The sequence below is a fragment of the Numida meleagris genome, chromosome 7 (genome assembly GCF_002078875.1).
Source record: "Numida meleagris isolate 19003 breed g44 Domestic line chromosome 7, NumMel1.0, whole genome shotgun sequence".
In the NCBI taxonomy this organism is placed as follows: Eukaryota; Metazoa; Chordata; class Aves; order Galliformes; family Numididae; genus Numida; species Numida meleagris.
Window position 1 is genome coordinate 23,855,865 of NC_034415.1, and position 14,898 is coordinate 23,870,762.

General features: G+C 37.9%; 1 protein-coding gene and 1 long non-coding RNA gene across 2 annotated transcripts in view; one reads left to right on the forward strand and one right to left on the reverse strand.

The window, feature by feature from the left end:
* Window positions 1-14,895, forward strand: part of LOC110402278 — a 35,439-nt gene extending 20,544 nt beyond the window's left edge. Inside the window, exon 5 of the long non-coding RNA XR_002441026.1 lies at window positions 9,312-14,895. This is a non-coding gene — a long non-coding RNA (uncharacterized LOC110402278). The remainder of the gene's footprint in view (window positions 1-9,311) is intronic.
* The window catches only part of FAF1 (Fas associated factor 1), a 153,041-nt gene that overhangs the window by 14,860 nt on the left and 123,283 nt on the right, over window positions 1-14,898 (reverse strand). The window contains exons 16-18 of the mRNA XM_021404167.1: window positions 4,389-4,469; window positions 3,849-3,926; window positions 112-327 (exon numbers count right to left, since the gene is read on the reverse strand). Coding sequence (XP_021259842.1) covers window positions 112-327; window positions 3,849-3,926; window positions 4,389-4,469 — 375 coding nt within the window. The remainder of the gene's footprint in view (window positions 1-111; window positions 328-3,848; window positions 3,927-4,388; window positions 4,470-14,898) is intronic.

A 14,898-nucleotide genomic window follows, 5' to 3' on the forward strand; every position in this document is an offset into this window, starting at 1 on the left:
CTCTAACTTACACATGCATATCTTTTATCTTCTATCGTATAACACACCGGTCATCTAAACATGTACAACTCAGAGGCAGTAGTATTATTCCTGGAAGGTATATTTACTCACATCTCTCCTCGGAAAGGTGCCCAGAAGCTTGTATTCCTCCCAAGGATATCCCTTGGAAGCCACAAAATCAAAGACAACCTGCAGCTTGCTGCTGGCCAGGAAACGTCGCTCAAAGAATTCTCCGCTGGGTGTCCGAATACGCAGTTTGCTGACTGACTCGGTGCTTTCCTCTTTTGGTTCTGGAGGCAAAGATTGCTCAAGAGAAAGCCTGATAGCCTGAGGAAAAATAACCATTTAGGTTGCAATATTAACAACAGACGAAAAGGTTAGAGAACTTTTTTTGTTTATATCTTACAGAATTTCAAGATATGCCGTAGTGCTCCAGAGCCATAGGTTTGCTTTCTATCTCAACGACAAAATCATTTCTGTTCAGTCCTTAATAACCGCCCACCAGACAACTAATAAAAATAAATCCTTCTTTATAACACATATTATTAGGTCTACTGTTAACGCATGAAGGAGATATGTAATTTAATCATTTGGCAGAAAGCCTTGAAAACTTTAAAAGAGAGTAATTGTCAAGTGGCCAATTGCTTTCTTAACGGGTATTAAAGTTATTATTCCTTAACAGAATTAAAGGTAGTAAAAGTATTTATTTAAATGCACTTGTTATCAAACTGCCTTCCTCATAAACAGAGTAATTGACCGTTGGTAGCAGGACAAGACATCTGGTGGCAGTTCAGAAAAAAAAGAAATATACATAAGAGATTTACTATAAATAAACTAAAACACTGCTAGACATAATCAAAAATTTCATGAAGATGTAGTAGATACCTATAGTATATACAAAACTCAGAACAGTCAAAGAAGAAAACTGGGCAGACAGACATAGGGGCATTAAGATTTTAAGACAGCAATTATTATTATTTGCAGGAAGATTATTCCAAGCACAGGTGTGCACATCTTCTGAAACAACATGCATGCAACCAGCCAGCACTGTAATGACCAGGCCACATCATGCATCTAAAGATGTCTTCTTGCAGACACTGCGTAAATTGCTGATGTGAAGATTTTAAGGGCAAAAATCAAGTCTGTATTCTTCATTCTCTGCTTCCAGGACCTACATTAACACTCTGATCAGAATTAAAAACCAAACCAAAACAAAAGCAACAATCAAACACCACCACCACCAAAGACCCCACCACATCAGACTGCTGCTGTAGGTGGCCTTGATTTTCAGGAGTGCCAAGTGTTGGTGGCCCTCTTGGACAGGCACTGATTTTTCTTAAAAATTAGATCATACTTAGAAAGCAGACTTGTTAGCTACCACCTTACTTAATGCAGCAGTTAATGAGAATCTCAAGGAATACAAAAAGCAGCATAATAATTCCTCCTCCAAAATACACCTCTCCAAAACAAAGAGGCAGTCAGGCATTGATTCGCCCAGATTTTCAAGGAACTTTCATGATACACAGCTGCTATTTGTGCCTTTGAAAATCTCCCCAAGGTCATTTAGTAACAGAAACTGATGGAGGATGATCACTTTAAAGAGAAAGGAATGGGCAAGAGCAAGATCATGAAGCCTTTTAAATAGTCTACCTCTTACACACGAATCTCTAAGCAAATTATAGCTCAGTATAAATATTTATACATAGAACTTGAGTTCATTTTTGCTCATCTACTATGAGATTATATTTTAAATAGATTCTATTTTAATTTTCTCTCTCTCTCCATTCCACCACCTGCTTACTGTGTTTCTGTTTTGACATTTCCCCACACAGTATAACAACAGATGCTACATTATTTACGGAACCCAATCAATTATATTATAGAAAAATAAACAACAGTAGCTCATTAGAGCTCTTTTCTTTGAGCAAAGAATGCGTCGCTCCCCAAAGTAACCAGTCTCCCAGGCTTCAACGTGAAATGGCAGTTTACAATGGATATTCTGTACCAGCAAATCAAGTCAGAAAACAATGATGAGATGGATCACGTTAATAACTCTTGAATATGAACATGCAATTTCAGTTTTGTTGATAAAAAGATGTTCGGTATGTGAATAGCTCAATAGCCTGATTTTAAATATATGAACTGAACATAAAGGCACTTCTGTAAGTAAACATTGTTGCAGAACAATTCAGTATAAGTAATCTGTATACTTGAAAATGGGAGTGTTAGTAAACATTATTGTTAAAATCCCTTTTGTTCTACTAAGCAAACAGATCCTATTATTTTCATTACTGCAGCCTACATTAAAACAGGGAAGCCCACGTCTATTTTGATAACAGGGACTAGTTTCGCAGGCTTTATGTAAGAAAACAGTTTTCAGAAGGGCAACGTGTTAGGAAAGGTTCAGGAGCAGACAGACTAAAGCAGAGTGAATTATTGTTTCCATGCATACAAAATTACTTAAATAAATAAAACATACTTATTACTTGAATCTGGTTATGGATTTCTCAGTAGTCGGTTACTGCTACAGTACTGATCTATTTCCAATTGCTATTAACCTCACAGAATGGCAGCCATTTGATTGCTGTTGACAAAACTCTCACAGTCCAGTTCTGTAAATCACTCATCCAGCTGTGTTTTATTTTCTATTCTGGGCTTATGTTAACAACACGAGCTGAAAAAGTCATCAGATACTGTAGGACAATACAGAAGAAGCGGACTGTATTTCTCCAAATCATGGAATACGACCGTTTTGACTGAATCTAGTATTTACAATGCAGAACTGTTTAAAAGGATTGTGAAGTCTTAGGTGGTTCAGATTTTCTAATGCAATTATCTTGGTCAAAATATATATGCAAATGCATTGCTTATGTAGTTTGTTTATTGGGTTTATCTCAGGGAATAATAGATGCATCGGTAGCCAACTTTTTCAGTTGTGTAATGCAATTTTTTCATACATCAGCAAAGTACACAAGACTGAAATGTCAAGTATGTATTTAAGTCTGGGACAGGGGGGATGAGGAAGGCTGTGATTTATCAGGATTCTGTGGGTTCCAAGGACTTCAACTAAATGGAAAATTAAACAAGAATATAACGACAAATTTCAAATCTCCATCAGCGATGGGAGACAGAGCAAAAAAGTTATATAAGCTCCACTAAAAAAGACTGGAACTCTGATATTTTATATAAACGAATAAATATTCAAAATATATTTTCTATTTGTGTTAATACTGAAAATATACTCTGGAAATATATATTCAATAGGGATGTTGATACAACTTTGTAGTGATTAGCAAATTCTTTACAAAATCATCTATGCCCAGAAGTCAAAGGACAACACTCAGTCAACTCTGATTTCATTCAATACATTTACGTGTATTGAAAATTTTATTCAAAGGTTTCAAAGTCCTTTTCAAATATGAGCTAGCTGTGTTTCCTGCAGTTCTGTAAGGACATCTATTTCAAGATCACTTCACAGAACAGCTGAAAATACTTTAATGACTAGCCTGTTTCACCTTTCCTTTGAAATGTGGCGGGGCTTCAGGGGAAGAAACATGGCTGTAACACAGCCTTTTTTTCCTGTCTTTTAAACTATATTATGCATTTGCCAGGAGGCAAAAAAGAGGAAGCCACTAATAGAAGTAAATTCATGTGTGATTTATATCTACAGTGTATGCCTATATTGTTTTACATATATATATATGATAAGAAATTTATCAAAATATTAATTTGGGGTTCACAGAAATAGTACGCTTTGAATTAAGGTTACACAGTGTGCTGAATGAAAGCTGCAACCTCCAGAAGCATCAAGAATCCAGAAAGTAGCTAGAAAAAGTAAAACATCCCACCTCACGTTCTTCCTCCTGTTCTTTCCGAATTTGTTCCAAACGAAACTGCTCTGCCATTTCTCTCTCTTGTGCTTCCCTCTAATAAGCAGAAACAAACAGTAATCACACATGTACTCACTTCACTTTCCAGCATTTTGTTTTGTGGTGTCCATTAAGCTATATGAAAGCAAAGAAACTTCTTAACTGTTCTGCTGGAACAGGAATGGTTCATGGATGACTGACATCTTTGCATCATATAAAGCCATATGAATAAAACCTTCATGGTCCTTATGAAGCTTGTTAATGGAAACTAATCTCAACTCAACTTCTGTCATCAAGAATTTACCACATTAATATGATTGTTTACATAAATTTTGAAATCTCCATTTTGAATTGTCTAAACATTTCATTACCACTTAAGGCAATTATGGCTCCTACAGCAAAGGTCTAATCTTAAAAAGCAGAACTGAAGGGAGGGAATCCTCTGCTGCACGGAGATTTCACCACTTCTGAAGAGATTCATGTCCCAACATTCACACTGCTGCTTCACCACATGCACACCTTTGCTCTGTCAGCTTCGAGCGATATGCGGTATGCTTCATCCTGCTCCCTTTTCACATTTTCTCTGGCTTCACGTTCATCCTGGGGAAGAAGAAAACGAAAATGAGAACTGTCAGCACACAGTGACAACCATGACACATATCTTCATATTCACCAGTATTTTGTACCCTCAATTACTTAATAACAAAAAGTTGGTATCTCACAGGGATGTCAGTCACATAGCTGACCACTTGGCCTGCCTTGTAGTATGGAAGGACATCGCGTGGTTTAGAAAACAAGGCTGAATTTTAGCTTGCTTTCTGCTCCAACTGCCAGCAGGCAATGGCTCGTCCTTCAAGAGGATGCCTGCTCCCATGGACTTTGCTGGTAAAAATGCCCTCAGAAGGATCTGCCCAAGGTCACAGCTTTTCGACATCACCCACAGACCTCAGTTCACACTGAATACAACAATGTGAAAGTAACAAGCCCTGCCCTGAAGTGTCTCAAACACATAGATACAGGCAGACAATAAACATGAGGTTAGTATGCTAGCAAACCTAGCGAAGTATCTTATTAGCAAACACAGCACAAATAGTAAGAGATCATGAAAAATATGCCAATGACAAAGCGAGGCATCATCCATACAGTGGAGGATCAAGAAGTAGATATCCCTGAAAGCTGGAATAACTGCACGGGGGTGATATCTGACAAAGCAAAGTATACAATCCATAGCTCCGTCCTCTGCCGCTGCAGCCAGAGACAGAGCATGCTGCTCTGTGCTTACTCTTCTTACATCCTATAATCCTCCCAGAGCCCTGCAGAGGCTGCAGTGTTTCCTACAAAAATCAGTAAGATTTAGCTGTAAGATTGCTGGTGGGCTCAGCGCTGTCACCCAGAGTTAGCAGCAATGCAGCACTTATACTGGGGTTTCACAGAAACGAAAACCTGCTACTCACTCCTTTTTGAAGCATTATGGTAATCTTTCCATTCATCTGAAAGGACTGTTCCACATAAAGGAATCATTTTGCAATCACTTTTATCTATTTGTTCCCAGAAACTTCACTATTTGGCAAAAACTCAATTCTATATGGAAGGAGAGCACGTTAACTGTTATTGTCAGGTTATGCAAACATGCCAAGATGTTCCTCAAATGAAACTCTTGAACATACTAGTGGTTAAGAAGTTCAAAGTTGCACATAACCATAAGAGAAAAGGCTAAATTGCAGGAAAAAGTATACAACCTCCAGCTGGAATGTAATAAGATCTTTTCAGAGGAAACTCTTCTTCCTTATAGAAACAGGACCCAAAATTATTTTGCAATCAGTGTCTCCTAAATTTCGTTCACAGAAGATAGAGAATCCATCACCTTAGTTCAGCAGAGCTAAAACACGAGTAGACTGAATTCTTGCAAAATGTTTTGCACTTTCTGTAAGCACACCGTAAGTTTATCTTAAAATGGTGGGAAGCAAAACTATCTTCCCAAATCAGCTTATTGAAAGAAGACTACCTGAGGCAATCTTCAGAGGATAAGCATTTGAAAAAAAAAATTAAGAACTGTTTTTGGAGACAATCTGTTCAGCTTTCATGTTTTGCAACTTCATACATCATCGTAACTGAATTTCAAGAATCACACAAGTCCAGTAATGCCGGAGGGAAAACTGAAAGATCAGTTGCAATTGTTGCAACTACAAGCTCTTTCCTTTGCCAGAGATTGCTAGCAATTAACATATAGTTACTTTAGTTTACCAAAAACAAAAAAAACCCACCCACAGACTGATAAGAAATTGCGTACCGACTTTTATTCTGCATTATAGAAACTGTCTAGAAAACTCAAGGCAGTTACTTGAGATGAGCACAGGCTTCATTTACCTACAAGGATCTTCACTGAGTAATTTCTGAAATTGTTTTAAATGACATTATCTGGATGGCACCTTCAAAAAATACTGACACTATAAATTCTACCATAAGAATATAAATATTAATTCCAGACATCGAAAACTACATACTTGTTTCCTCCGTACTCATCATAGTTATCATTGTCCTAAAACTGGATTATGAAAAAGATGTCAGGAATGCGAAGAATTGCAACGCATGACTGCTTGGTCCTCATAAAAATATGTAAGTCACGTCTAAAAGTAAATGACTGTGCCACCAACCATTACAGCACATGGAAACAATACTGTTCTTACTGAAACACATCTCAGAAATACATCTGCAGGTAGAATAAACAGCACTGGAATTCCAACTTCCATAGGTGAAGAGCAAATGTAATCACTCACATGGAATGCAGTTCTGCACGACTCCTGTGTTTTGCTGACACCAATCCCACACTACAGGAACAACCACAACTACAGTGATCATGGCAAATTTATAGCATTCTCTGATTCAGAGTTACACTTTGGAGAAATTTTAAACATCGGATCCTGTAGTTCTTTTTGTAGCACAGTTTGTTGTTTTAGTCATCACTTTTTCTTGAGAAACCACACAAAGCATAAGGATGACTCAAGTTTATCAGAAAACAATAAAATAAAAATGATAATGGTGACAGGAAAAGCAGATCAAAATATTTGGCAAAGAATCTTTCATTGCACTAACAAAGAATGCATGAAGAAAAAAAGAAAGAAAAAGAATAGCAATACTACTAATAATTAAAAAATCATGTCATATGTGTTATCCACTAACAAAACATGAGGTTATTGACAACTTGTCAACAAAACTATGACACAACTGTTAAGCCCTACACAAACTGCAACATCTACTGAGCATCAATAAATGCACTTCCACGTTACTTTTGCAATGAATGTGAAATGGCCATCTTCCATTTTCAAGAAATCAAGATGTGAACAGACAAAATCTTATCCTGGTTCACTTAAACCGCCTACATCAGAAACAGAGGTTACGCTCAGAGGTGGAAGAAAACAGGAAGCAGTTACTGAAACCATATGAGGATTACACTGCAACACACAGGACTGTATCTTCTAGCTCAAGAAAGTAGACAGCGGGAGTAGAGACTATTCAGTGATTAATGTCAAACACTACAGAGATATTGAAAGATTTCTACAGGCAAAGTTACCACAACAACAAAGAGACTGCTCATTAAGATGACAACGTATGACCCAAGCATTCATAAAGAAGGTGAACTAAAGGTCTCTGCCTTGCCATTTTGACAATGCATCAATAAGGGTGGATGTTCATTCAGTTGAAAGCTGATACCTTCAATAAAGAGAATATGAATTTTTCCACAATATATTCCTTAGCTATTAATTTCTCTGTTATAATACACACTAGAGATGTTAAGTCACAACAACAAAAAATAGTAAATACACATTCATGAGAGGGTTCAAATGGACCAGATAAAATATTGTAATGTCCACAGCAACAAGACTAAGATAAACTTAGCTAAAGTTAAGAAGAAATATAGGATAACACTCTCCAATAATTATTCCCTATTCATTTTATGAAGTCACCTCCAAAGCACCTAATAGCAGACACTGTCAGATGCAGGAGGATGGAAAAGCTGGATTTCTGATTGCATTTAGGACAGCAACATCCCCTTCTCCTGCAGATTATACAGGGAAAAAATACACAAGGACAAAAGAAAAAGTTGGCTTTTTGGATGGGATATTTTGCTGGAAATGTCAGCCTTGGAAGTTCTGGGCTTGTTGTTGTTGCTTGTAGGTAGGATTTAATGATTTAACCCCAGGTATCAGTTTTGTACCTGACTGGTTTCAAGGGAGATGTGCTACACTTTATTCCCCATTGCATTTTAGGGTGAGCTTTATTGTGAAGTAAAGCCAGATAAAACAACTTGAGAAGATTAGCACGAGCAGAAGACGTTTATCAGAACATCGATGAATAAATGGCTGTTACAAAAAAATAAAAAATAAAAAAGTTTATTCACAAATGCTGAATGTTCATCTGAAAGATGGCTCATTTCACTAAAACACTCCTGAAATTAAAAACTGCAAGTGCTTTAGGCTATTCATGGGAGCGTGAAAGAGAAACACCCCTTTGTCCAAACAAACCAGTTTAATAAGAGCATTAATTTGACTCAAGGAGATGACAGACTTGCACATTGTGTAACTTAAATATACATGATGGGGAATACGTAGAAGAAAAAAAGTGTACACAAAGTGCATTAGCCATATGGGGATGACAGAAACAAAGCAGAGGAAAGTTTCTGTGGTGGCAGAACCAGAGGTGGGGAGTTTGTTGGTACAGCCCAATTCCAGATACTGATTTTTGTAATTCACCTCAAGATAAGAGTGATAAGAATGAAAACAACAAATAAAGAAGTTGTAGAAGCAGATTTGCAGTTAGTTTCCATGAGAAGTCATCCAGACCATCTTGTGGATGCCTACAGATCTGGGTTGTGCTGCAGGGAAAGCTGAGGTTTATTAAGAGAAGCAAAGCCAATATCCAGTGATTGCGGCCATCAGCATCCACAGCTGAAAATCAATCTTAACTAAAGATATTCTCACTTCATTTTCTTTATTTCCACTATCATTACTTTACATTTTGTCCACGTTCAAAATGATACATAAACTCCTGAGGGCAAATGTACCTGCTGGCGTCGTAGTACGGCACACAATGGGAAATCAACTGCTGGAGCTTTGGGGTGCTATCATATTACAAATACAAAGTTGGAAAATTTATTCAAATAAATTTTGATTACTGTAGTTTAATTCGTTATAACTAGTAATAATTAGTAAAGTGCTAATTGGATTTTCAAGGGGTTATATCACAATCTTTGTTAGATGCCTGCCATCACCATTATCATTTTGTGGTTTGGAATTTAATGAATTTCATGTATTTATTCTCATAGCCTCCTGTTGTACAAATACTCTATGCCATGATACACATGAAACTGTTAGATGGGGCAAAGAATATTAAAGGTATTAAAATGTCTAATTTCTAATGTTTTTAATTCATATTCCTAAACAGAAATTCCAGAGGTCCTCCTGCATTGTTGATGGAAGCATTTAGGCCATCCTCTAACTGCAGAGCACAATTGCAGGAAAGGAGTGGAAAAAAGCAACTGATCCGAAGCAGGAAAAGACCAACAGACTGCAGTTTAGGAGAACATTCACGAGTGCTGCTCCTCTTGAGTTTCCTTTGTGGCTGTCAGATACGACATTTAAAGAAGAAAAGAAAAAAAGGTGCTGGAAGCTAGAACTGCTATATCATCATGGCAAAATAATAATAATTTCAAAACCCTGATATTTGACAGCAGAGAAGCAGAAAAGGAAGACAGGGCCTACAGATATAAAGCTCCTTACTGCAAAGTTATAAAAATAGCCAGTAAATCCCTGCCCAGTACAGACAGACACACTAGCATATCTTTGCCAATAGTTGTAGTAGTGAAAAGGTGAACTGATGTATGTTACTGTTTTGGAGTGGTTTCTTTCCATTTACGTATTTTTTACATCTCCATCCAGACATTAATTAGGAAAGACATTTTTTCTCATGCTGCAGCTTCTAGGAAGAAGGGATGTCAACTAAGATCAGACAGCAAAAATTCTGACTTTGCAGGTCTCCATTTTTCTACAGTTTATCTTCAGCAAGCCTGTTTACATCAGTTTTTCCAGTTTAAATATTCTTAAATCTCTCTTTTACGGAGTGTGTCAACAGCCATAGTTTGAAGCAAATTGAAGTTTTTATTTGGATTTGTAAAAGTACAATTTTTCAAGCCGTTGTAGGTATTTAAATTCCACCTTGAAGTCTAACTTGAGAGCAGGAGTGCTAGTGTAGCATAACTACAATAAATACGATGAGAGACCTACTGTTACTTAAAAGTGGACAAGTTGGACCAGCTGTGTAACAGTCAATGCTTTTACAGTAATAAATGTTGACAGCAAAAATAAAAAGAATGCATTACTGAGACATCATCAAATGAGCCTTGTCACTACATGGAAACTCCACCCTGTATAAGCTTGTCAAAAAGTGTTACTGTAATCCTTTGAGAAGCCTCCTCCTCAGGCAACAGAGAAAAATGCTTAGGATCAGCCCAGAACAGGTGTGTTGTACTGTAATGCCAGTGTTTAATCACAGATCTCTTCACATTAATCTCACAAAGGAACTAACTTGGATCTATGTGGGCCCATCATGCAATGCTGAGATGATTATTTAACTATCAAATTAGAGAAAGAAAGCAAACAGAATATTTACAAATGGACATTCCAGGGTGTACAATATTTTACAATTATAATTTTCTTGTCAAAGTCCAGCAGCAGGTACTGACACTTAAGAGGAACTGATACCATGCACTCCTTTCAAAGTCAATCCCTGATAAATATCAGTTCACACCTTGATCAACATTGGCAGAGGCCAGTTCTCTGCTTTGATACCCTCTTTCACTTACAGAAGAAACTCTTCAGTGGAATTTATTTCCTCTTTGAAAAAATCCCCAACCCTGCTGCCCAAACAATAGTTAATGTATAAACATTTGTAGTGCGGACCAGAGGAGTAGGCATGGTTACAAAAGCAAAGTATTTCCATTGGACGTATAAAATCATTTGTGCAGCCTTTTATACCACTAGGAGCCTGAAACTCACAGGACTAACTATTTCCCTGGGAGCAGGTAAACCACTGTTACTTTATATTAAATGCATCTATTAACTTATCAGAATCATTTTGCATACGCAGCTTGAGGCTGGATCAGCAGACCCTAGACCTGAGCACCTTGACAATGGGGGGACCATATCCGGCCAGCCGGCCTTGCTGCGGTTGTTGCCATTGACTCTACCACTGAACCATCTATTGGCCACTTCTTACCAAAAGCGCCACAGTAGTACAACATCAGTGTGTTGTTGATCATGTTCTTATTTGTAGCTTTTTACTATGGCAATTTAAGTAACAAACTTATAAAAACAGACAGTGTGACAGCTAGACCATGTGTCTGGCACATCAACAGCGTGGCCCAAAAGAGGGAGTGGGTTTCTGAAATGTCGTCTGGTCCACACAGCTGTCACACAGCAAGCAACAGGCTCAGTGGTATGTGAACGGCTCAGGAGCCCTGGAGAGAAAAGGGAGAAGGGATGCCAGATTTGTCCTACTTTAAGACAGCTTGGGAGAGAGAACAGGTGCCTAAATTTTGCACCACTTGCACCTCAAGACAAGCAAGCTGGATTACTCTGACTATGTGTACACGTCTCAGTATTTTTTAACATATTTCTTTGGAGACTATGTAAGAAAAAGCTTAACCAAACACTACAGATAAATCTTTAAATCTAATCAGTGGTTAAATGATGGAATGACACCATGGAAATATGTCCCATTTTGCCTAATTAAAATTGTATGAGGCTAAATCAGTAAATTTTATTAATACATGGATGCAAAAGCACAGGATTTAGCCAGCCATACGATTACCTCCAGCAACAAAACGACTCACGTTGCTCAGGTGAGGTGCGTTGGTGATGGTGTTCTGAGCATCCAGCCTACAATACCTTGATGATCCACAAGCCAGTGACGCCTCAACAGCTACAACCAGCATCACAACAAACACCTGTACCATTCGAAGGCTGTGGTAATAGTCATCCTGTACTGAAATAACCATCAGAGGGCACTGCAAAACATGCTGTGCTAAACTGAATTATGCAATAGCTGTGTTTGAAGCTTTCATGGGCATGCAAGTTAAAAATCCAAAATGGAGAAGTTCAGCTGCATAAACTGACTCACTAATGCTGACAGGGTGTTATTTATTTAAAAGTGTTTTCAGTTCCATTTTTCTCTTCACACACTTCTGTTTACAGCAGAGCTATACAGGTGACTTCTCCTTTTAAAGCACAAAAGAATTCTCAGCTTATCTTCTTGTGGTTTTACCATGACTTACTGTTGCTATTAAGAAAACAGTAACAGAAACCGGACCTGTATCCTGTTTGCTATTGCCATATTTGGGAAAAACATGCACCAACTGCAGTAAGACCTTAAAAAACAAAAGGTGATGATATTTGAATGCTGTAAGCTGTCAAGTACAAGAAAGCTACATGTTATGTAGCAAACCACAAACACTTTTTTTTTTTTCAGGTGAAAGCCTTCCACTGAGTACAGTCTGCTCGCCAAATTCTCCTCTCTCTAGAATACCTATTAGTCATTCCTCATCTTTAAGTTCCCTGTTTCAAAGGCAGAAGTTTCTGAGGTCAACTTTCCTGCATGCTTGTAACAAGTGAAGCCAAGTTACAAGTAAATATTTTATTTGTGTATAGAACCCACAGCATCTGAAAATCTGCTGCCCCTTAAGTTCATAAAATTTTCCATTCGTCTTCTGAACGTCAAGGTGTATCAGGAAAAACAAAATAAAACAATAAAACTAAACTAAATCTCCCACTGGGAAAGAAATGTCTATGGTCTCTCAGTGACAAGAACACAAAAGGAAATGTGAGAAAAGACAACAGAAGTCTTAGACAAAGATAGACTTTAGAGGAATATCTAATAATCATCTTTCTGTTCTCCCTATGTAGGTAGAGCATTTAGAATAACAAGTCATGAGAATCACAGAATTGTAGGGGTTGGAAGGGACCTTCTCCAGAGAAGGAGACAAGGAGACTCCATCACCTCTCCGGGCAGTCTGTTTCAGTTTCTGTCACCCTCAAAGTAAAGAAGTTTTTCCTCATGTTCGTATGGAACTTCCTGTCTTCCAGTTGGCGCCTGTTGTCCCTTGTCCTGTCACTGGGCACCACTGAAAAGTATCTGACTCCATCCTTTTGACTCCCGTCCTTTGGACACTTATAAGCACTGTTAAAATCCTCTCTCAGTCTTCTCCAGGCTGAACAGTCCCAGGCCTCACAGCCTTTCCTCACACTGGAGATGCTCCAGCCCCTCACCATATTTGTGGCCCACTGATGGGCTCTCTCTAGAAGTTTCTAGTCTTTCTTGAACTTAAGAGCCAAGAACTGGACCCAGCACCCAAACGTAGCCTCATCAGGGTGGAGTAAAGGAGGAAGATCACCTCCCTTGACCTGCTGGCCATGCTCTTTTTAATACCCCCAAGGATAGCACTGGCCTTCTTGGCCACAAGGGCACACTACTGGCTCACGGCTGACCTGCTGTCCACCAGGTCCTTCTCCATAGAGAGAAGTACCCATCACACTGGGGACATGTATTACAGGCTGTCACTGTTCTTGGTCATCCATGGAAGGGCTCCCAGAAACTCAAGATGCAGAAGCCAGTTGCCGGTTCTGCAATAAGAGCCTCAAGGCTACCAAGCTTTCTCTTTCTTTAAGCTTTGTCTCCCTCATGCCCAGATCATTCTCAGTTGCAAACCCATCTGATTTTATCCAGGATGGGTTTATAACTATCTCACTTGACCCTCACCTTTTTCTCTCCTCCACACTGATCTTCCCTGCTCTGGACAATTCTTCTGGTCTCCTGTTCCTCCTCCTGTTCCACTCCAGTTTCTATACACTTCTTCACACCTACTTCCTTCTCCTATCTCTTATCTGTTCTTAAACCCCTGCCTTAGTACGCCCTCCTTTCCCTCTGTTTCCTTCCTTTCTGCCAGCACTTTTTAGTTTCCAGTTCTGAGTCTTTTTTTAGAACTCATCTGTGATGTGAATTTTACCTTCTTATTAAAGCATTAAAAAATAAATCTATACCCAACATACTGCTGCTAAAATGTAATAAAAGAATTCAATTATATAATGTCTTGGATTTTTGTTGTAATTCTCATATTAAAAGTCATGTTCAGTATTAACAAAATCAGAGTCAAAAATCAATTTTCTTTACCGATGAACTACAGGTAGCATAAATAAAGAAGAAAAAATGAATTACAAATATCATGCAGGTACCGTGCCTTCATATTTTTATAACCATAATCAGTAAATTTTATACTAATAAGATACAAGATGTAAAAGTGAAGAATGTGTTTAGTCAATTATTGTCAGTCAATATCTATACAACAGGATAAGAATAATCTTGAATGGCAACACACCAATTATTATAAATTCCTAAGTATTTCATTACTTTCAAATGTCACTCAATTTACAGAGTCACAGATAAACACCTCTTAATTGTACACCTCACTGTGTCTACCTCTTCGCAATTGAAACACTGTTTTTGAAAAGTTGTGTCATCATGTCCCCATTCTGCATTGTTCTGAACAGTGATTCTGTACCAGCATAGTTCTGGTTTTCAAGATTGCTTTTAATCTCCCTTTAAACAAATACACTTTAGACATATAAATCTATTTTTCCTTTCTACTTACAGCTTAATCTGGTAATTGCAAAAAAAACCTGATTACTGCTCCCTGGTATGAGCATATTCCACTGCAAAAGCAAACAGTTACTCATGACTAATAATCACTAAAAGGAAACAAACATGAAAATAACAGTAAACCAATAAGGAGGAGATTTTCTTTTTGAAAGAGAGATCTAACTACATACACAAAAGAGATTTATTGTTTTTATCTCAGGTATTGGAAGAGGCACGTTAAAATGTGCCATACCCACCTTCATTGGCTAAAGAGACATTTGGTTATGTTTGCATCCCCAGTGATTTGTGGAAGCCAGTAGGCATCTGCAATAACTTTCAACTC